Below are 24,001 nucleotides of genomic sequence, written 5' to 3' on the forward strand. Positions count from 1 at the left end.
ACAATGTATAGGGCCCGAGTGGACAAAATTACGATATAAATGTTTGATGGCAAGTAATTCTAATATACTTTTGTCCACTTATGATGCTGCTCAGAGTTGAAAATTGAATTGTTTTTACCTAATTTTTGAATAATATTGGCTACAACCAATTGTGGAAAGAGTTTGAAACATTCGATCTGTAAAATCGAGCAATAAACATAACCATAATAGTTTAATTGATAACATTTATGCTGTATTCCCGGAAAAATATACAAAAATATTGAATAAATGATGAAAACATTTAAATTTTATGAATTATTAATTACAATATTGTTTTACTATGTTAAGGCTTTAAAAATGGCTTTGATTCTGGAAATAATTACATTTTATCGCGTATATTATGCGTTGGATATAATTCAATTGCTAAATTGGCAAATTGATCCGCATTTAATTGTTAATCAAATACTAAATTTGGCAAATTATTAGTGTTTCATGTTATCAAAGCTGCATTATTCAGTATGTATTTACAGTTAAACCATCGCAAATCATTATCCAAATGTAAAACAAGATAGTAACCAAAACTGTTATGTAAAAGTATGATAATGAAATGTAAAAGTTAAGTTCAGTATGTTCACAAAATTGAGTATGCAAATCAAGTATACATACTTATAGACACGCTTATAAACGAGAGTATACTAATTGTCTCTTAGGGTCTGTGACAATCTGAGTACTGAATTCCAGAGCTGACAGGACTCCAATGTAGAGGCACATCCACTGAGTCCGGAAACCAAAAAATGTGGAGTAGATTTTCAAACTCCTGCCAAATTTGTAAAATTCCTTCTAGGAAATTCTAGAATCTAATCCTTTTGATATTCCATATTGACTCCTTTTCCTAATTTGTGTCGCTCGGGATCGAAATCTGATTCAAAATCAAGAAATCTGATTCAAGATCAGGTTCAAGATACATATTATTCTATACATATTGCTTTGATTTACGAGATAAATATTGTAAACAATTAGTTTCTAAAGAATTATTGTTATTATGCTTGAAAACAAACGTCATAAATATAGATATCAATGCTTCCAATTCAATTACATCAGTTTAACTTTCAAGGATAATTACTTGAATTTTACATGACATTCTAGGTCAAACAGTAATCAACTTTGTAATTGTTTCATAATTTATGACATAACATCCAACACCTTACATCCGATTTCAAATTGTAATAATATCCACCTACTTTTATATTATTGTCATAACAAAAAAAGGACATGAGCACATGAATGAATCCTACGGACAAATTTTCATGTGTTCCTTTCACTATTATTCATCAATTTCATTATCACGTAAAGCTTTTTTATTTTTCATTCAACATTCTTTTTTGTCCTCTCCGTTCATTCACAAAAAAAGTATAAAAAAAAAGAATTGGATTCGGAAATACTTTTTCGTGTAAAGAAGCTTTTAGCATCGCGCAACATCGGCAAATTTTCTATTCGGCAGAGCATCGTTTCAATTTGCAATATAAAATCGTTTCGAATAGTAAAGAGCTTGTCATTCAACAGTGAAAAGCTGATCGGTAAGGAGCATAAAATAAGGAAGTGAAATTAAAAAGGCGGAAGTTTTAAAGTTTTTTGTGGAAGTGAAAAAAAAAGTTTTTTTTTTTTAAGTTTTTTGAGAGAAATTTTTGGAGATTTTTTTTGAATTATTTTGGATGAAAAATTGAGTGATAAGAATTGAAACGGAAGTTGAGGTTTAATAAGAGAATTTAAAGGTGTTGAAAATATCAAAAAAAGACATAAAAAATGAAAACGTTTCTTGTCGCATTACTTATAACCATCATTTATCATGCAGAGGTAAGTTTGATGACTATTAAGTGAATCTCATTGCTAAGTCCACATGTAGGAACATTGGCAATTCATCTTCGGACGACTTAATTGAGTGAAAATCTAAAAAAGGTCTTAAAATTCTACTTGAAAATTATGATGAATTTTCATTCAAAAAATATGATTTATTAAGGGTTAAAATATGCATTGTGAGTGCTCAGATGGATGCTCTGACTGCATAGAATCGACCAAAAAGAATAACTCTAAAATTAGAATAATTTATAATATTTGAATATTCCCTCGATACTACAACGTAATTCACATTTTTCATTTGCTAAGTCAGAAATTTGTGTGTTCAAATAGCAAGTTTAAATATTATGCATAGACCGGGTGTTTAAACTCGGCAACAGATTTCATTTCTGTAAATATGTTTATGTGCTTTTTTTAAACTTCTGATCAGGGGATGGTGAAAGTTTGATTTTAGATAATCAATTAATTCAATTCATTAACTTTAGGTTTATTTAGTACTTTTAGACCAAATCTCTTTTAAATAATTTTATGGAAAATGCAATTAAATGTTGAATAGTTTTATGAAAACTATTTAATCCTTAAATGGTAATCTACATAAACTTTCAGTTCGACAATTTCAATCATAAGAAAGAGTTGAAATTTGATTCAAATTGAAATCGAGTTTTTAATATTTTCAGTGATTTTTAATTGATTAAAATTCTGCAATAAATAAATTTTAAGTTTAAATTCAAACCAAAATGTTATTATATTAAGACGTGAGACAACATGACTCCTTAAAAAATTCGAGTAGATTTTTTTTCAAAATGAGATATTTTTTAACACAAATTTTGTTAAGAGTTACAAATTAATTGAAATTTATAAACGTCAATGTATAATATTTCATTGAAAATATGAAATATTAGATTTCACAAATTAAGAAATTTGAAGATTTAAAATAAAATTGAAGGAGATTAATTCCTAAATTAATTTTATTTACTAAATTTGAATTTTCAACAAGTTTAATGGATTTGAATATCTCAAAACATTTTTAAAAAATAAAATTTTTTAAAATTTAACATTTCAAAAATTAGAAAAAAAAAAATTTAAAAAACTAAATTTTAAAAAATTTCAAAAAAAATGTAAAAAGGAAACTTTTTTTAAAAAAGGAAAATTAATAAAATAATCAGAAAAAATTTGAAACATTTGAGAAATTTAGAAAAATTTGAAAAATTTGAAATTTCAATTAAATTTCTAAAAAAAAAAAATTGAAATTTTTGATTTAAAAAAAGATTTTGAAGATTTTAAAAAAAATTACAAAAAGAAACAACTTCTTAATTCATAAAATAAATCACCGCTGACATTTTTACTTCACCACAAACATTCCCGACCAAATTAATTAAACACTCTATTTATAGAATGTAAAACCAAAACAATTCAAATCCAAAAGCTCCCAAATATTTTTCAATGGAAAATTTTGGAACCTTCAAAAAACTTTTATTTAATAAGCAAATTTGTTAATTTATTTAACTTTTCCTGGGTTCATTAAACACGATCTAGCTTGAACTAGAAATTGTTTAAATATTTTTCCCACCTTAGTTACGTACAACGCATTTTATCATCAAGGTCTTGAACTATTTTCTCCCGAAGTAATTTCAATTCATTCATAAAAATAATATTTTGTAAGCTGCAGCTCATGATAGATGTAATAACTCTTTTTTCTCAAAATTCAAAGCCATTAAATCAACAATCAAAGTCATAAATTCTCGTCATAGTCTCTGAATCGCAAATTATTCATGAAAATCATTTTTCATATGCATTAGAATTTCTTGTGACTGAAAATTATCTCAATGAATCTTTTAAGAATGTGTTCCATGTAAATTAGAATTTTTAGGAATTTTATTCATCATTTTCTTGATTTTTTTGGATAATTTATTTACATATGCATTAAAATGACAAGAAAGTTGATGAATATTCATGTTCTTAAACCTCCTAAATCCCAAAGATGTAGACCTGACATTGAAAATTTCTCTAATTTATTCGTTACTCAGTCTAGTCAATTGTTGTCAATTAATGGTGGATTTATTTAGAAAATGACATTAAAGACGTGATTAGTGACTTTGTTAGTCAAAATGTGATCCAAAGCTGGATTAAAGCATTTAACTGATGATGATTTATGAAGTATCAGAAAGGCTTGTTGCTACATAAATGCCACTTATTAACCTACTGTGTTGGCCGTAAGGTCGATTGTGATCCATGACCTCCCATATATGTCGCCTTAAGCTTCTATCCCCCTAACAGACAAATATCATACTTCATGGTTCAGAAAGATCACTATGGTACCTATAAGCGGTCACTTTGTCTTGTAGAGTCACTGGCTACCGCTTGACAATCCTCAATTCCAATTGCAACACTCTCTAGATCGACAGCATCTTATCATGAGTTCAATATTCACTCACGTGCTAAATGCAACCAAGTAGATTGCTGATTAAATCACAATTTCTATTCAAATTGACTCAGAAAGGGTAACTCGGTAACTCTATTGGCACGTGCCATGTATCTAAATCTCTGACGTCATTTGATTGTTCTCAGCAAATAAGATTTCGTCACATGTGACCTGTCTTCATTCACATAATCTCATATTTAAGGAAAAAAAAATGTGAAAAAATCTTATCAAAATGCTTATTTATATGTGATGTCAAATATTTGAATAAGCTACTGAAATGAGTGTGAAATAGTAGTAAGGGGGCTGTTCAGTTGTTAGGTGACGCTCTTAGGGAGGAGGGGTTCATTTGTTACAGAAGGGGGAGTTAGGGGTTCATAAAGCCGATTTTTTGCATTTATTAACAAACACGTAGATTGGCTTTAGGTACCGTAATGGTCTTGTTGTATCTTAAAAGCATGCTCTTTGCCTTCTAAGGCTCACTTAACATGTGAACGACCCCTAAGCATTATATTAAGCAAGACTAAAAGACTCTAAAGTCAAATAAAAATCTCTTATCGTAACTCGATACAGATAAAGTCATGTAAACTTCTCCCGAGTGTCCAATACATTCTCAGATCCAGTTTTTTTTTGATATTTATAGTAAAGCGAATGAAAAATGAAAAGTTTTGAATGGAGGAAGTAATCAGTGAAGCAATAAAGATTGAAAAAATTTCACATCAAAGGAAGTCTTTTTGGTGTCATTTTTACTTCAACGAGAGTTTGTCATCAGGTTATTTAGATTCACCTTGCAGTTTTTCTTTGATTGGAAAGTTTAGATTGAAATTTTCTTTCATGATTGATTTTGGGTTGGAGTTTTGGTATGTAGACAGTGTAGTTGGGTGGTGATTATTGGTTTCTTTAGGAATTTTAAGGTTTTTAACCTGCATTCAAATGCAAGAAAGCACTTGGAAGCGTTAGAAATTACCGAAATATCGATTAAAGCTGACTTGACTCTAGTCTGAAGCCGAATTAACTCAAATCTGTCTCAGAGAAAGGCACAATTGCGATATGCCTATGGATTAATGCAAAGCCAATTTTAATCGGGATTTTGCATACATAACTCGAAGTCGACTCGAATTTAAGTAGGACTAAAGTCAAATTTTACATACAAAATTCGAGTCGACTTCGAGCTCTGGTATCTGGTATCAAGAATGCTCTTAAAATAAGTCAATTGTTGATGTCACGAAGCTACATTCGAGATCTTTTCTAAATTCATATTTTTAGAACGATTTATAACCAATTAAATTGAATAAAAACAAAATTAAAACTTCATAAATAACATCACAAAATGCTAAAATTTTGTCAGTCAATAACAAATCATTATCATTGTCTGGTTCAGTGGTTGCCAATCTTTATTCCATGGTACATAATTGTCTTAATTCTCAACTTCAGAATTTCAAGTTACTTCTTACTTACTTCCTTGTCTGGGGACCATTGTCGCTCGGAGAGAGCGCCTAAAGCCGGATCTATCATTCCAGTACTTTTGTCGGTTCGAAATATTAAGGACTTGAGCGGCCTTTTCTAAAATTTCAATTCAGGAATTCTTTGATGGAATTTCAAGTGTTATATGAAAATCGTGCAACAACTCAGGTGCGCCGTGATTCCAAAAAATGTTGTCCATCCCTGCCCTGATCATTAAAATCTGACAATTTAAATAATTCAAATATTCTTTTCAATAATAACAATTGCAATTTCAATAATAACCTGCCTTTAAGTCACTCTTCTTAATTACTCAGCTAAACAATTTGTTTTGACAACTGATGCTCAAAAAGCTTTAAAAAAATCATCAACTTTGATGCCAAACTCACACATAGCTTTAACATAATTAATTTTTACAGTAAATTAAGAAAAATCGATATGATAAAAAGCAACATGTGTGCCTGTTTTCTAATTCTTTCAAGTCTTTTAATGCCACACCGGCATTTCATAATCTTAGCTAAGGCACAACACTCGTAGATGTGAAATTCCTCCTTAATTAATTCACAATCCGAAACATTTTTTTTAATCCTTTTTTCTCGTCTGTTTTTTAATCAAATTTTTAATGCATTAACTGCTTGATTAACATCACAAAGATGGAAGTTCAAACACGCCTTTACTAAATTGAGGGATTCAGACGTCATCATTGATATTCTTTATCCTGTATCTATCTGTTGTTCATTAACCCGCCTTTTCTATGTCAATCGCTTCCTTTAATGACAAATATTATGTTATGATGATCCTTTTTTGGGACAAAACAATGAAATAATAATGAAATGTTGCTTACGTTTGATATCCACGTTGATGAATGAAAATGGATGGAGGTTGAAGTTTTTAGGGTTTTGTGGGGGGGCATCGGAGATTATATAGAGGATTCAAGGATTATCAGGGATTAACGTTGTAGCTTTACTCAGTGGCAGCTCCACCAAATAATTGAGCTACTTACTTATTAATTTTGTTGACTGTAAAGTTTAATTTTGATCCATCATCTTGCAAGGATCTCCTTAATATAGTGTCTTAGTGTCCTCTCACCAGTATATTACTAGATTTTGTTCCCGACTAAATCTCAAGAATTTGTCAAAGTTGGGAATCTAAAGTTGCAGTTTCTGGCTGAAAAGGATTATTTCGGATGCCAGTCAGAGATAGCAGAGTAGACAGGACTCCAATGTCTTGCCTAGAGTCCCAAAAAAGTCCACATGGAGTCCGCAAGTTAGTCCACAAGTCCGATCTCCCAAAGTTCTGCAAACTCTGATAGAGACAGAATTGTATATGGTGATTAGCAAGCGAAAGTCAGCCAAAGTGACATATTAAGGCATCATAGAGCGGATGCTGTAGACGCCGTGGCAATCAGGTTGCTTACCACTATTCTAGAGCAAAGCTGTGAATTTTCAAGAGTCAATTCGAAAGATCAATAGTGATCCATAGTCTCTTTTAGTTTGCATCTGAAACAGGCTCTATCAATGGTATTCGGTTCTCAATTACCGATGTCAAGTATATAACCATCCCTATCGACATCGTATGAACCCTGAATTTACAAAAATACGTTTAAGCTAGTCATACACTTGACCACTCAAGAATAATTCATCAACTACTGGTTCGAAAGTATTTTTGTCCATTCAGGAACGTATCCAAGCAGACACATGTTCAAAGTAGCTCACAACCCTAAACACAACCCTGCATTCTCGCCTGTTCAACTCGTGTCAAACAAAAAAGGATCAGCTCCTCAATACCAAAATTCAATCTAATAATTATGAAAGTTTATTTTAACATTTTTATCATTAATTACTTGATGTTGTCTGTGGTGTCACATCAGGAAGTTTTTTGTAAGCTTAACTTTTAATGGAAGGGTTTGTCATCCCTTTTTTGGACTGTCAGATATCATCTTACAATGTATTTTAAATTAAGATCGAAGATTGAACATAAAAATTTCAACTTTATTGACATTAATTTGGGGTTATTTGGGATATCGACAATTGTGGATCTTATGGAAGTTGTTTCTGTTGCTAAGAATAACAGACACAATCTTAATCACAATAAAAGTCAAATAATAATTAATACAAGTTATTTCCAATTCAATAAGCATCAATAATGAATGAGTCTGAACAATATGTAAACAAAACTAATCTGTGAATGAGAATAAACAGCCTTGACCATAGCCTTACAGCACAACAATACATAAGATCTATATGATAATTATCTTAATGTCATTTTGTTGCTGAGTAAACAAATTAGAATTGTGTGGGAATAATGCGATTATTATTATTTTGGAAATTCAATTGACCGCATTATCCTTGCCTCATTAACTTTCGGATGCTGTCAAACCCACTGGATATCTGTTAATCTGAGACCAGAATTAAACAGTCAGTCCTTTTCAGAACGAATTTAGCTCTAAATTAAGTAATTTATAAACGGTGAATATTTTTAAGGATTAAATAAATTGACAGCATGATTGAAATTACTCCTAGGAAGGATGAATTAGAATGTTCAATTATTTTCGGTCTGTGAGTTTTGAATTGGATACTACTGTTTGAAAATGAAGGGATTATAATAATATTTGAGGTTATTTGATGCTATTGAATGAATTTTGGAATGGATAATTCTTGATCATTGCTCTTGACTGTATTAGAGCAGTGTTGTTCAAATTTTGTGCTGTGGCACATTGGTATGCTGTCAAAATTATCTGAAAATGGCATGAACCACACACGGCGGTTTTGCTTGGGGCTTATCATCAAGGTTTGTCGTGACGTTGAAAAGTTTGGACAGAAATGTATTAGAGGATATTGCACATTCACTTTTGCAGTACTAAGTGATATGAAAGTGGATCTAAGAGCATTAGAATTGTTAATTTTAGGAAGTAAGTATGCCCAACTTGGCTTTGACTTGGGGCCGGGCTTCATCAAATCTATCTAATTGACATGGTTGCACTTGTCCGTCCGGAAAATTGCAATATTTGCCACATATTTTATTGATTTCTAGCATTTCATCAGTGATTTTAAAGACAATGTTCTTTGTCGCTAGCATTTGGATCTTTTAATGCAGCAACAATGACACTCTGACCATTTTCGGGTTATAACACAGTTTAGACATCAAAAACACCAAATGCATCTTTTAAGCATTAATCAAATTACCATTCATATTCAACTAAGTCTTTTAGGTTCAAATTTTTCCAGAATGTCATGCAGAATTTTTAAAAACTTTATCGCATCAATCTCCTACGTAAATCTACAAACAGCATTATAGGATAGAATTTTGGGAGTATTATGACATTTTTGTAAATTTTAGGGTGAAAAATAAGATTGTGATCTAAAAATAAAAGGAGCTGTGACGTAAAATTGGAGCTTTTAAGGAAATTATTTAAATAAAATTGCTAGTATACTTTAGGGATTGTTCGTAAATTACGTAACGGTTAAGAAGGATTACATTCAAATTTAGGTTATCATCTTGTTACAAAAGGTTACGAACGGCGGAAGAGGATCTTAAAATGATACTTAAAGCTTTACGATATTTATGAATATTCCCTTCAATATTTGCGATGCATTTTATTGTGAAAATATTTTTTTTGTTAAGAAGTGAGAAATTTATATTTTCTCAAGAATATTTGAAATGAAAATAAATAATGCATAAAATACTTTGTAATTTTACCTAACATTTTTGAAATGTTTTTGACATTTTTATAAATTATTTTATGAATTTTACGGATATTAACATTTAGGAAAATTGAAAGAAAACAGAATTAAGAATTTATTTTCTTAAAAGTAAGATCAAAAGAGCTTGTAAAGCATTAGTAATTTCTTGGGTATAATCCAAATTAAGTTAGAATATCACTTTTGACAGTGAAAATTCTCACTGGAATGTTCACTAAGTCATTAAATTTAAAGCCGCATATCTGGTGAGCACATGATATAGAAATTGTCGGAAATCCGGCCATAGACTGATTTGACTCTACTTTAAGTCCGAGTTTCATCAAATCGAGTTTGTGGATAGAGCCAAGTTGACGTGGTGCTTAATTTAGTCAGTTTGAAACTTTACGCAGGTCAAATTTGACAAAACCTGCCCATATACTGGCGAAATTCCATCTCAGGACAAAGTGGAACCAGAGTCATGTCAGCCTGTTGTCGGATTTTTGGTCATTTGTACGTCATCTGCTATCCGGGATTGATTATGCAGTCAATCTTTAAAATTAAAATTTTTAAAAGCTATATTACATGCAAAAATGTCAAATATTCGTCTCACCTTTCCAGCATAAATCATATTACTCCAAATCCGACGAAAAAGCATAAATTTCAATTGAATTTTTTGCCGTAAATACATCAAATTTTACTTTATCAACTAAGGGATTACAACCCTCCTTCGTTTCTTCACACCCAAATCTCTACCTACAGTCATACAACATCACAAACATACAGCCATTCATAAAACACCATCAATATTGAATATTCTACTTGAGCTATCAAGTATCAATAAGATTAAATGGTTATTCGATCGAAATCCTTTAATCTTTTCTTAATAATATTATCTTGAATTTCACTAAAGTGAATTTATTCGCATCAAGTCACTTTTATGAATCAAAACTTTGTCTTCCTTCCATGAAATAAGAAAGAATTTTGAAGAAAATCGACTTAAAAAGTTCATTCAAGATTTTATCCTTGGCTTGTTTTCATTTATTATTTTAGGCCCATTGACAATATCATAAATTTTTATTAAATTTTCAATTCTTCTTGTTCTGTTTTTGTTAACTGAATTGAAAATTATTGTAGGGTTGATGATGAGATATAAGGGTGGTATTGATGATTATAGGCTATTATAGGGAATTATAAATTGATTATTAGTTATTACGAGAATTAGCATTAATACTGTTTATTGGTGTATTTATGATTGTTCGTTTATTTCCGGCTATTGACATTATTGGTCGTTTTCTTATTACAAACAGTAGCACTGGAGAAGATGAGTCTCAATCCTGTTTAAACAGATTTTGTAAGGATTTTAATGTTCTGTATCTGAAAACAGTTCAATTCGGAATGTCCATAGATTACGTAATCCTAAAAATGACTCTTTTGCAACCCTTCATCTTACCGTATTCCCTATTTCTCCTGCTACACACAGTTCAAATTCCAGATCCGTTCCTTAATCCAACATTGCTCAGGTGCTCAATCATGGCTTCATCTCGTACATTGAGCAGTCATAGTATCCAAACTCCTGAAAAAGGACAAAGTTAAATATGGCTGGATTCGAACTAACGATTTTTGAGTTTATCATGTCAAATTTGAGCCAAGAACCTTAGCTATTGGACCAGTAAGGTACTTAGCTGATGGACTACTTTTGATATAATCAATCTACTGATTTATTTGCCAATACCAAGCCTCTATCAATAGCCAAAGATTGTACAATTTCTCCAAATATGTGTATAACTCAGTTTTTAATCCAAATACATCAGTAAGCCTTAATACAAATTATCCATAAGCCATTTATTTCATAATAGCTCCAAGATAACATCAAGAATTATAATTAGAAAATGAAAAGTTATCCATTAGAAATTACCCTTGAGCTTTTTATGATCTATTATAAGATAAGAAGTAGTAATGATATTATTATAATTTAGTATTATTGTTATGTGCTAATATCCACAGGGAATTGTTTAAAACTTGTATTGTGGAATGACTTCTAAAGGATCATTTTATGATTGTATTTATAGTTTTCATTTCAATGAGTTACAAACAAATGTATGAACATCTAAAGATAGCAATAAAGTGCTTTAAGAATCGCTATATTGCCATATAAGGCAAAGAGACAGCTTTAGGTACCGTAGTGGTATTTTTGGTGCTTGAAAAATGCCTGATGACCAATGATCGATGTCGAAATCAAAATCGACTTGAGTCGACCGATTCCATACAAAATTCGAGTCGACTTCGAGCTCTCACATTGACCTTTCCAAGCAAATTAGAGATTGAAGGAAATGTTGAGATTTGTAAAATGCTATAATAATTAGAATCTATTGTCTACTCCCACTCTAGTACCGGATGTATGCTCAGATTCTGGCTCAGATATTATTAAGTCTGTTCTTGTCTTCTACATCAATCTGAAATGAATTTCTCAGGAATTTGTAAGCCTAATGAACCAAAAATAGAACTAAACTGTACCAAATTGGTGGGATTTTGAAAAATCTTTGAAATTGTTCTATTTCTGTAAAGTATAGAGCTTTATCCTGGCTTAATGCCGGATTTCATTGAATATGGCTTATTATCAGCTTTATTCTAGCCTAAAGTTGGATTTTCGCCAATTCCTACGCCATATCCTTTCCAAGAAATATGAAATACCTAAAAAAAACTTTTCTAATTTCTACTTCAAATTTCATTCCACTGCTCACAAAACCAATAAAAATGCTTTTACAAAAATATATCCTACGAAGAAGAAATCCCCATCAAATAGATCGAATAGATGAATGAATCCTTTTTTCCACATGTTGAACGTTTCATCGTATCTGAAGTCAGTAGAAAAATGGGGTTTTCTGATTCACATCACATCCTACAAATGCTTCTCAATGGAAACATTTTGGCATTATATCAAATTCATTCATAAGATTTTTACTTGAATTGATTTCAACACGACGTAAAAAAGTTGAAGTTGCTGTTGATTTACATAAGAAATGAAATTTGATATTTTGGTGTATGTGAAGGCAGATATGAATGGATTATTATAGCTAGTCGAATTATTGAAAGAAGATTTGCAGGAGACAGTGACGGAGCTAGGATTTGTCGCTATTTGTCGCCTACCGTTTGGCGTCCATTTGGTCTTCCAAAAGAGGCGGCTACTTAAAAGCTACGTGGCATTCTTCATTTTTATCACTTGATTTGGTAAGAGGTAAGAGTTTCCTGAAATTGATGAACGCGCAATATATTTAGTTCTATGCTGCACCTAGCTTAACATAGCCATGTACCAACCTCACCTTCTAATAGTGTAGGCCGTCAATCCAAACCATATAGTGGGACGGAATCTAAGGAGACTCTGGTTATTCCAGGGTGCATTGGCCTAACAAGCCGCCATCGTTAACTACAAGCTAAAAAACCCAAAGGAAGAACCAAACTAGAACTCAACAATAACCAAGGCTAAGAAAAGATTAATAAGATGTTACACTCTGACCTAGTTACATTCCTGTTATCTTACTTCTGTAAAATATGCTCAATTTTATTAAATTTAAATATTAAATTAACACAAAAGAAGTGAAATTTTCTATAAAAAAGAGTAAAATGAGATGGATAAAAGCATGTAATAATTACAAATTCAATTAAACTTCCCCTTAAAGTTGAAATAATGGAACAATATTGAACCAGCGTCAATGCTCGAATCTGCTCCAAAAACATAGAAAGCTTTCATAATTTATAAAGTGAAAAAACATCAAAATTTTATGAAATTTTTTTGCTGATGAATGTCGAGAATATTAATGCCGATTGAGGCATGCTTTTCAGTCTTCTTTTATAATTTACTACAAGCAGCTACAAGCGCTTTGAATTGCAGATGAGGTACTTTTGTATAGCTTAATATTTGATTAATGCTAATAAAATTCATTCATTCATTCATTCTTAAGTCAATTCTACGAATGAATTGGAAGTATTCAACATAAAAAATTATTATGAATTTATAGAATTTTCATTCTTTGATGCTAAAAAAAAGTTCATGAAAGAATTTTGAATGGTATTTAGCTATTGAAGTGGTGTATTAAGCTAGGGAAGTAGGAGAAGTAGTCAATGAAGTCCTACGGATTCAATTGGAAGTTACACGTGTCAATTTGAAGTCACTCCGAGTCAATAGGAAGTCACATGGAGACGGAATTCATGTGGCTTCTGTAAATGTGTCATTTATGGGAAGTGTCCATCCAGAAAGTCCAAAAATGTGTTACGAATTCAGAATTGAATAATTTGTTTCTTGTCAAAGACTTTCGGAAGTCACTAGACTCTAAAATGATCGAAAATCCAGCGCCAGACCAGAGTTACTCTTGCTCTTGATCAAATTCAATGAAATCCGGCCTCATACCAGAGTTAAGCGTTCGAAAATACATCACACAATACTTAAAACATCCACATTTAACGACCATTTGTTGACCTGATGAATTATGCAGCATAAAACCATGTTTACAGGTCATTTCGCTCCCAAAGGTGCAATAAAATATTTTATTGTTCTAATTACAATTGACACATAAATAAAGTATATCATTTGTGCTACATATTTATAAGCCATAAAAATACAATATTGAATTCACAAAAGTGGTTTGTAACCCGATCGGCACAAGATTTTCATGGGAATCAGATGGCGACTGCATGATGTCCAAGTGGCAATTTTTATGGCCGATAAAATGATGGCCACTTTGATGCCATGTGACAACTACATGAATGCCATGTGACAGTCTCATAGATGCCATGTGACAACTATTTGGATGTCATAAGACAGTCTTTTTGATGCCATGTGACAGCCACTTAAAAGTCATGTGACAGCCACTTGGACGCCACGTAAAAGCTACTTGTGGAAGCTATCACTTCTACGTGTGGAAGCTATCATGAATGATTTGTGCCGGTCGGAGCTAAAATCATAAATTACACAGCACAACAACATTCTGTCACTAAATAACATTCCTGAAATAATCATTAAATCCATCAACTAAACGACAATTAAGTCAATTATGTTGTTTGCTTTCCTCTTACGTAGGAGACATTGTGCTATACTGTGGCAGTATTAAGACAAATCTTATAATGTATGAAGCATAACCGTACATTCAACAAAGTCCACAAATCGCATCACACATTATTTCATGCAACAGATGTCGACAGAAGAAAACCGTGCCTGTTTATAAGTTAAATAAAAATTTTTCTCGTTTATAGCATCAAGTCATGAATGGATCAACCTACGTAGCATCCGGAAAGCTTGATTTTAAAACAAAACAAAGTTTGATGTGTACTTTGTGAATAATTAAACAATCCGGTCATGCTTACAGGAGAATTATTGAACTTTTCTTGTTGATTTTTATTAGGGATGTAAGGATTGTTAAGTTTATTTTGATTTGAAGTTTGAAATTCTAGACTTTACATTAAAGATGTATCATGTTGACTTTGTCAGTTCAAGTAATTTGAATTGCTGATTAGTCGGTAAATTTTTGCGCGGCATGTTGAAGCGAATGCAATTGTTTAAGGTCAAATAGCATGGAAATAAATGTAACGATGAATTAATTTGGCAGAGTGGTGTCTTGGGACACATCATTCGAGTGTACTCAAAGGATATGTTTGGAAATTTCGTAACGCTAAAAATTCCATTTTAAAGCTGGTTCTTTCGCCTGTCAATTGCCAATACAAAATGCAATGCTGTCTCTATCGACAGATTCTTTCCAGGAGTTCTTCGGTCTACCATCGAGTTACTGATTACCAACGTTCACTAAAGTATATTTAAAGCATCCTATATTAGTGGAGCTGGTACAGTTCTGCATTGCTTCTACATTTGTATTGGTCACATTCTTTCTTGGGTCCAAAGATGACTCTGAAATTTTTCATCAGTAACAAAATTACGAATCTTCCTTCCTTAATCGTTACGTGATTTCCGAACAATCCCTAAAGAATGGATAGGCATCCCATAATTTGTGACACACTGTCATACTTTTGAGAATTTTCAGATGTATAGTTACATTATTCTACATTATTGTTGGAATGGGATTCCTATAATGATCTATAAATAGTATATCATTGATTGGGATTGTAGTAGTAAGAAGAAAACAGGAGATTTATAATTTATGCTAAGTTTTTTGCAATATAGTCGAATAACCTTCGATAATTCTGTATTAGGATCTATTAGGAATATCAAGTTATTGGTAACCTTACAAGGTTCATAATCAACTGGAATCTTACAAAAAATCGTGTTGACTTTGAGACTCCAAGTTAACTCCGAGATTTAAATTTATAGCCATGTCAGAATTTGATAACTTCCAAAATCGACTATATGCGGTTGCCCCAAAAAATCCCAAATAATCTACAATCTCCAAAAATTCACATCCTAACTAAAAATAAACTCTACTCTATGCATGCATATCACTCACAATAACTTTGATAATTTATATTCATTATAAATCCCACAACGAGAATCCTATTGTATTTACGGCATCAAATTTCATAACATTTGTTGTTGTTGCTGTTCCTACATAATTTCAATTTAATCATATAAGACCTTTATAATTAAAATTTTCTATGAAAAAGTAGTCGAGATTCTATTATGAGATAACGACACTATCCAACATCATCAATTAATGTTGTTCCTACATGTCAGTAATGAGATTCAAAATTTTAATTAATTTTTTATAAAGGATATATCCAACCATAAAAGTTCATTTTTGCGAAAAAATAAATATTCTCATTTTGTTTAATTTCATGGTAACAAAAGGCAAAATCATGGCCGGGTATGGTTGTGAGGAGGAGTTCATTAGAGACACTTTTACCAAAAAATGTTCACACACTCACAGGTAAGTTTTGGATGTTCTAGTAAAAATATTTACATTCAATTTCAGTTCCTATATATTTGCACAAGACTTGATGTCCTTTTGTTTGCCATTTTTACTTAATGATATTCAAATCATTATAATGACATGACGTTTGTTGCTATGGGAAAAATATGGGAAATAAGAGCTATTTTTAAAATATAAAGGACATAAAGCTCTTTTTCTATGGACATATTTTGAATAATGAAATGTAAATTGATGTTGCTTTATATTTTGGGACTCTAAGGCATTATTTTATACATTTTATGGAGGAACTCAAGCGTCAAGCTATTGAACTATTTGAGATGAAAAGCTTTTTTGTTTGAGAAATATAAAAGACAATTTTGTTGCTATTTACATAATAGTAAATTCAGCAATTTTATGCAATTTTCATCTTTGTTTAGTGCTTGCAATTTTTGTGTTGAGTTTAAATGGAAATTTTATTCATAAAAGTTTCAAAGATTACAAATTAATTGCATAAGTTTTGCGTCATTTGTATATTGTGGATCGTAAGGCATCTCTAAAATTAGAAGACAGATTCGAAATCATCCTCGGAGTTATCTTAAAGTAAGGAAGGTTGTAATTCCTTAATAGGGCTCATTGTTGGCCCATATTAGAGTTCAAAGTAAACTCAAAGGAGCAGGGTTCACATCTAGAAGCTAGTCTAGGATTGAAGCCAACATGGTCTGCTTGAGGCAATTTTGATGAATTTTTCAGATACCACTTTTAAGTCTGGGTTTATAATTAAGTGAATGTTCAGGTTAATCCTAATAATCCAATGCTGTTGAGGGCAACCTGAGTAGCGGGGCAACCGTCCTTTGTCGAAGTCTCACCTGAAACCACTCTAATACACACAGTCCTTCAATACTTGCTCAATACACATCATTTCCATACTTGTCCTTTAATTGAAATTAAAACATTTCGTTCCAAAAACTGTTGCAAACGAGGAAGCTTTGTAGTACTTGTACAAATGATTTTTTCCCAGTTTTCACTTCTTATTATTCTCAAAAAATCATTTGTAAAGGTTTTTGGATAAATAAAAAGCACCAGCATTAATTTCATTTTCCTCAATGTAAGCTTTCAGTAATTAAAAGTGTTATTTAATTAAAACAGCAATATGAATTTAGTTGAAACAAAAGAAAAGGGAAAATTTCAAATTAAAGTAGAAATTTAAGAGATAATAAGTTTTTAGTATTGTAGAGTAGGATGCTTATTAGAATTGAGATTCAGTTTTTTTACTGTTTAAAATCTGAAATTAATTAAGACTCAGTAACTTGAACATTATTGTTTCGAGTAGTAGATATTTTGCGTGAGATGTTAAGACTTCTAAGACCGATACTACAAGAGAATTCTATGAAGTCTCGATATTGGGAAGAATTGGTCTCAGTCTCGGAAACTCTTAGACTCCATTAATTGACAGGCTTAGAAACTAGGCGGTATTACTGTGGTATCCATACAAATGCAGTATTTCATATAGATACCACCGATAAAACCACCCTAGTTTCTCAGCCTGGATCAAAAGTCTGTCACGAATACGCCATGAATGCATTTATGACCATCAAATAGTAGCGTCGAGCGGGGTTTTGTGTAAATTTCAATCTAGAGACAACTAAGGAATACGCCGAAGAATTTAAAATAGACATTCACTACTTTTTGAGACGCAAAACTCAAAACATCCTTCTTAAGAAACCTAGCAACCCTCATTTTCTGATCTGACCAGTAACAACTAATTAAAATATCAACAATATACAACTTTTTTATACCCAAAACACAAGCAGTCACTTGTAGCTTAGCCCTGTACCTTATCAAAATACAATAATTAAGTTATTTCCCGAAATATAATTATAAAAAAATTGAGATAAAATTTCTAATTAATTGTTATAAATTCTAATTATGTGTCCCTAGTGAATATACTTAATTAACAACACCAGCTTCAAATTAATGATAATTAAGAGATCTCATCGACAATCAAAATTTTTTCTACGAAACAATCAAAAATGGATTAAGCTTGATGGATATAAAAATATGTAAATTCCATTAATTCAATAATTTTCTATTCGATTATAATGCGAAGCACAATGCATCATCGATATAAATTAGATTATAATGCAGAATGATCAATATTTATAGCTCTATTTACGTGACTAATGTAAACGCTTTATTATTCTTATCATAGATCAATTTCAAAAAGCTTTTATAAGAAATGAAACGTGCATGATTTTTATTATGACGGAGATGCATTAGGTGGTTGATCGCTTGTTGCGTAGCTTTATTTGGAAGGGGCTATGAAGGAGGGAGTAGTGTATTTTGTGACATCTGAGACCATGTCCAGGAAGATGGGGTTTAAAAGGTCGATATTCGTGTTACGATCCGCATTTTCGGCCGTAAAATTAAATCGTTTTCAACTGTCACGGGCAGCTTCGCGTCTTGCCATTAATACTTACGGCGACAAAGCGATGTCCTAGCCAAGGTTCCTAGCCAAGGATCCTAACCAAGCGATGTCTAAGCCTATTAACTTCCAAAAAGGGATGCACAGTTGATCCCAACCCTTCCTGAACGCTGAACGCCCCTGTTCCTATAAAATACATTGTCCTGCCCATTAGCATTATCATTTGATTGATGAAAATGCTTTAATATTCACCAATGAAGCTACAAAAATTTCATTTTACAAATATTTTATTAATCTTCTGCTTCCATTGAATAGTATTCAACATACATTATGCATGTAAAATATGTAAATGTTATGTAAATTTTATGTAAATGGCAATTTATATCAATAAAGTGTCAAATTCAACACATCACGTTTTAAATCATACCCATGAGATATGAGGCACCTTTTTGAATTGACAATTTATGCATGTATATTCAAAATTTTATTCGAATTACAAAATTTTGCATTATTGAGAAGTGATCCGTTTTTTACATGGACGGTTAGCGCTTGTCATGTTGTTTACTTATTGAAGTTGGAAATTTGGACTTGATTGAATTAAATGGAATAGAACGCATTGAAAGACAATTAAAAATTACGGTGATTGGTGCCAAATGTGTGTGTCGCAGCACATTAGTATGTCAAAGAGCAGTGTTTGGCAACCTTTTATTTTTTGCGGCACATCTTGGTTGTAAGCTTTGATTAAAACCGCACACAGAATACGTTTTATAGGATTTTCTGAAATTGTTGATGTGCCGCGACACATAGGTTGACACTACTGACTTTAGACGATAAGCACCTGTCATATTGTTGACTTATTGAAGTTGATAGTGCTGACTTGGATGAATTAAATGAAATAGAACGCATTGTACAGTAGCATGTCAAAGAGGACATTAAAGTGTGCCTCAAATATTTAATTCAGACCATCACTTGTCTAGTCAACTGTAATTTTGCATACATCACATTAATACCCAAAACTTCTTACCCCATCCACTTGTCAACATGTGCTCATACACGCCAAATCACTCGAGTCTATCCGGTTGTCATAATCTGCGTACCGTAATTTGTAAGCAACAGAGATTGTAACTTAATATAGCCATTCAGAACTGTGACATTTTTGCGTACACAAAATTAAGTGTCAGTCAGTATAAAAAAATCGGTTTTGACAGTTTTGTGAATCATCTCCCTAAAGTTTTATGAAAGGTTTTATTGCTGAGTCAAACAATTTTTATTGAGTTCATGAGAAGCATCATCATCATCATGAGAAGCAAATGATTGAATTATCGTCAAAATCTTTTGGGGGTTTTATTATTAAGAATGATTTTTTATGAGCACAGCTGTTGAAAGTTTGTTTGTTTGTGAGGAAAAGACATTGAAAAGTTTATAGATTGATGAGTTTATAGAAGAATTTGAGTTAAGATTCAGCTCTTCTTTGGTTCCGTTTTTGCTTATTTACTTACTTTTTGGTCGTAAAAATCAATTGTGGTCGATGGCCTCACTTAGTTTGCGTCTGAAGCTGGCTTTATCGCTAGCAACCGCTTGTCAATTGGTAATGTCAAGTGCATTATCATATTTATTAATAGCATCTGTCGATTAGTTCCTGGGGCGCTCTCGTGATCATTTGCCTTCCATATCCGTATTTAAAACATTTAAAGCTCTTATGAATTGAGAATTCTTAGCAACACAGTGTAGTAGCCAAGTTCTTGCTACATCGTTGCTTTGACAGCAAGACATGATGGTACATTGTCACTCCGTGCTGTTCAGGATTATATCAATATTATGAGTGAAGATCGCACAAGCTAGGAGCATGTTCAAGGGTGAATGGGGATCTGGGAAGTGAGAGTTATAAGTTAGGCTGTGATCCTGATTAGCAGGCTAGCTAGACTGTTTTGGACGAGATATCTTGCTTAGACTTCGGTGAATTCTCAAGTTTGAGACAGAATTAAGAATAAACATTCGGCTTTCAAGGACACCTTAATTATGCTATCTTACAGACTTCCCCTAACAATGTTCTCTGGTTTGTCTGATTCCCTATCAAGCAAAGAGTATGCTCTCATATTTCAGTTGTTTAACAATTTATACAAATCTATATAAATTCAAAAAACCAAACCTAAATCCAACTATTCCACAAAATCTAATCATTTCCAATTAACTTCCCATTAAATCCACAGATTGTATGCACGTGACATCAGAAGAAGGAATATTCATCTACCGTAAAGTGAGAAAAAATTCATTTCTTCGAGCGCCATCAGAAGGATTACACTTAGTTGAGATGGAACAACCAAATGAACAGCAAGTATGCGGCGTGTATTTAATGACGGATCCCGATAAAGTTATTGAAGTGGAAGTTGAATTTTCCGATGTCAGCTGTGAGTTTGGCGGCTTACTTGGGGTAAAAATAGTAAAATTTTTAATGCTCTGTAAAATAATTTAAAAGTTCCAATTTTCTTCTTCCTGCTCATGCCTTAAAGTTTGTCGATGGATGGGAATTGAACGGTGAATACTTTCCAAATATAAATGATCATGAATTACCATTGGAACAGCGTGTTTATGAGTTTTGCGACAAGACAACTGCAAATCCATTCACAAGGAAAGCACTTCGAAAGAGGAAATTCATTTCTAATCAGAATGGCGCTGTCTTTCAATATAAAATTCCATATCAAGGATCATTTGCTATTTCTGTTAGATATGTTCATAATCCAAAACGTAAGTCTGAATTTTTAATTCCATTTTCGAAAAAATTTTCAATTTCCATTTCTTAATTTATAGCATGCAACATTATGGTAGAAGGAGTCGCACCATACTACACTTTACAAAATTATGGAAATAATCGAAATTGTTCATTAACAGTTACTTATCCGGCTGTTATATCAGTTCTTGCTGCTGATGTTGGCGGTAGTAAAGGAAATGTCAATTATGATGTAAGTTTGCTATTTTATGAGATTGTTTGGAATCGATTATTAGTTTTTTTGACATTTTAATGGATTATGAGGATTATCTTTGTCAGGGGTGGGCAACCTTTGTGCTGCGACACACTACTGACCCGCCATAAATACCTGGAATAGCCATAAACCGTATGCTAAATAAGGTTTTGGTCGAGGCTTTCCACCAAGGTTTGGCGTGACACAAAAAAGGTTGCCCACCACTGATCTACACTCATGAAAAAAATTTAAAAATAATTTAAAAATTGTTTTAAATTTTTAAGAAAACGTAGCAACGTTTAAAAATTTTAAAAAATTCCAAAAAATTTAAAAAAATTCTAAAAAAATTTAAAAAGTTCTAAAAAATGCGCACAAATGATTTTTTAACATTTAAAAATTTTTTTGGAAGTTTTTGAATTTTTTAAAACTGGTAAAAATTGGAATTTTTTGAATAAATTGATCAAATCGAGAATCAAACTCTTGATTGTTAAACATTTGTTAAAATTTTTATTAAAAATAATTTTTTACCTATTTGAATTTTTTTGGAATTTTTCAAAACCGTTAAAAATTTGAAAAAATTTTGAATAAAATTGCTCAGACCGAGAATCGAACTTTTTAGTCCACTTTTTTCAAAATATTCAAAAAAATTGTTTTAAAGTTTTTATCTAAGAATAGAACCCATGACTAAATTTGTCTTATATATTTCTTATTCATTCCCAAAATATCCAGTGCGATCACCCATCCTACACAGACAAAGTAATTATCGGCGGTTCAAACGGTCTCGACTCAAGTCAAATGACAAAATCAACAGGCATATGCGGTAAGACAGACGTCAAAGGACCAGAACAAGCGATCTTTTGTGGTGTCACATCAGTACGATTGGAATCAAGTGGAAAGTACAATAATAAAGTATTTATAAGTGTAAGGATGGCAGATGAGAATGACTTGAATATAGCAACAGCTGTGTGTGATTTGTAAATTAAGGAAGTAGTATTTTTGGAGGGAAACATAAAAGTTCTGTTGGAGCAGCATGAATATATATAAAAAAAACATATATTTTTCTCAAGCATTACACAACAATGGATAAAAAGTAGAAAATAAGAATGGACAGCATGATGATGATGATGATGAAAATAAAATATTCATTCTGTTGTGGCAAAAATTATGGACATGAAATAATAAAAATATAAAAAAAACCACATAAAAAGCTGTTTTCTGTTAATTTATTTCTCCTTTATCCACTCTAAATGTTTATAAATATACTGAAAAAAATACTTTATCGAATGTTGGAATCAGAGAGCAGCTATGGATGAATTTATAAATGATGTAAATAAAAATTATATTGAGACATAAAAATTATGTATATCAATGAAAAGGAAGGAAGAAGAAAATTGTGAAGAAGGTGACAAGAAATTTTTGTTTTAAAATTTTTTTTAATTTTTTTTTTTGAATTTAATTAAACAAAAATGACAAATGAATGTATATTAATGATGATGAGAGAAGTTAAAGAAAAAAAAAACTCAAAATTTAAAAGATGATGATAAAAAAGTTAATAAACTTCGCAATCTGAGTATATGATAAATATATGCAAACATGTGTGTTGTCTATTGAATTAGAAAAAAAAAAGTTTTGCCGTTTCCATTTACAGCTTTCACGTGCTTGGTGAATTGTCTAAAAGATGAACGAACGAGAAATTACATTTGATTAAACAGAATTAATGCAACAAGCTCTAAACGATGCAGAGACTTAGTCAGCAATTGCGGTTTGAGGGGCTTTTTACGAGGTTTCGACTTCCATGAAAAACGTTGGCAAATTGATGAATTTTCTGTTAAAAATTTTGACCCTCAAACCCCATCGTCCTGCTCCTAAAAACGCCCCTGCTACAATGTCTGATCTAAAAAATTTTGCTTGCAACCCGACGATAAACTTCCTTGTCGATAATATTTATTACATTTTGCGTTATAATTGGAAAATAATGTTGAATTTCACTCTCACTTTTTTTCTACTTTTTCAACAAAAGTAAATAAAACTGTAAAATTAATTCCTGTAGACATCTTTAAAATGTTTCACAGTGCATGAGAATCATGACTGTACATTAAGTAGTTGAATTACAAGATGATGAAAGTAAAGATTAGAAGTGCGTTGGTGGTAAAAAAACTTAAACAAAGTCAATAAAAATACAGATTTGCAGCTAACAATTCCAGATAAGTTGACTAAATATACAAAATTGAAGAATATGAAATTATTTATTATTTATCACAGATGAACATTAAGTATTGAACAAAAGTACGGCAATGTATATTAAATTCTCAACAACTACCCAACCAACAACCACGAGGAAATTTTTTCCAGCGAGTCAAATTTCGATTTCCGTT

General features: G+C 31.6%; 1 protein-coding gene across 1 annotated transcript; it reads left to right on the forward strand.

The window, feature by feature from the left end:
- Positions 1 to 1,546: 1,546 nt before the first annotated feature.
- On the forward strand, positions 1,547 to 23,212 carry LOC139091601 (corticotropin-releasing factor-binding protein). The gene is made up of 6 exons (XM_070641747.1): positions 1,547 to 1,833; positions 16,184 to 16,262; positions 20,877 to 21,097; positions 21,177 to 21,411; positions 21,475 to 21,626; positions 22,356 to 23,212. The coding sequence occupies exons 1-6, from the start codon at positions 1,783 to 1,785 to the stop codon at positions 22,602 to 22,604; spliced, it is 987 nt and encodes a 328-aa protein (XP_070497848.1). The 5' UTR covers positions 1,547 to 1,782; the 3' UTR covers positions 22,605 to 23,212.
- Positions 23,213 to 24,001: the final 789 nt, after the last annotated feature.

Source organism: Chironomus tepperi, unplaced genomic scaffold (genome assembly GCF_022539635.2).
Source record: "Chironomus tepperi strain 1889 unplaced genomic scaffold, CSIRO-AGI_Ctep_v1 contig_257, whole genome shotgun sequence".
Taxonomy (NCBI): domain Eukaryota; kingdom Metazoa; phylum Arthropoda; class Insecta; order Diptera; family Chironomidae; genus Chironomus; species Chironomus tepperi.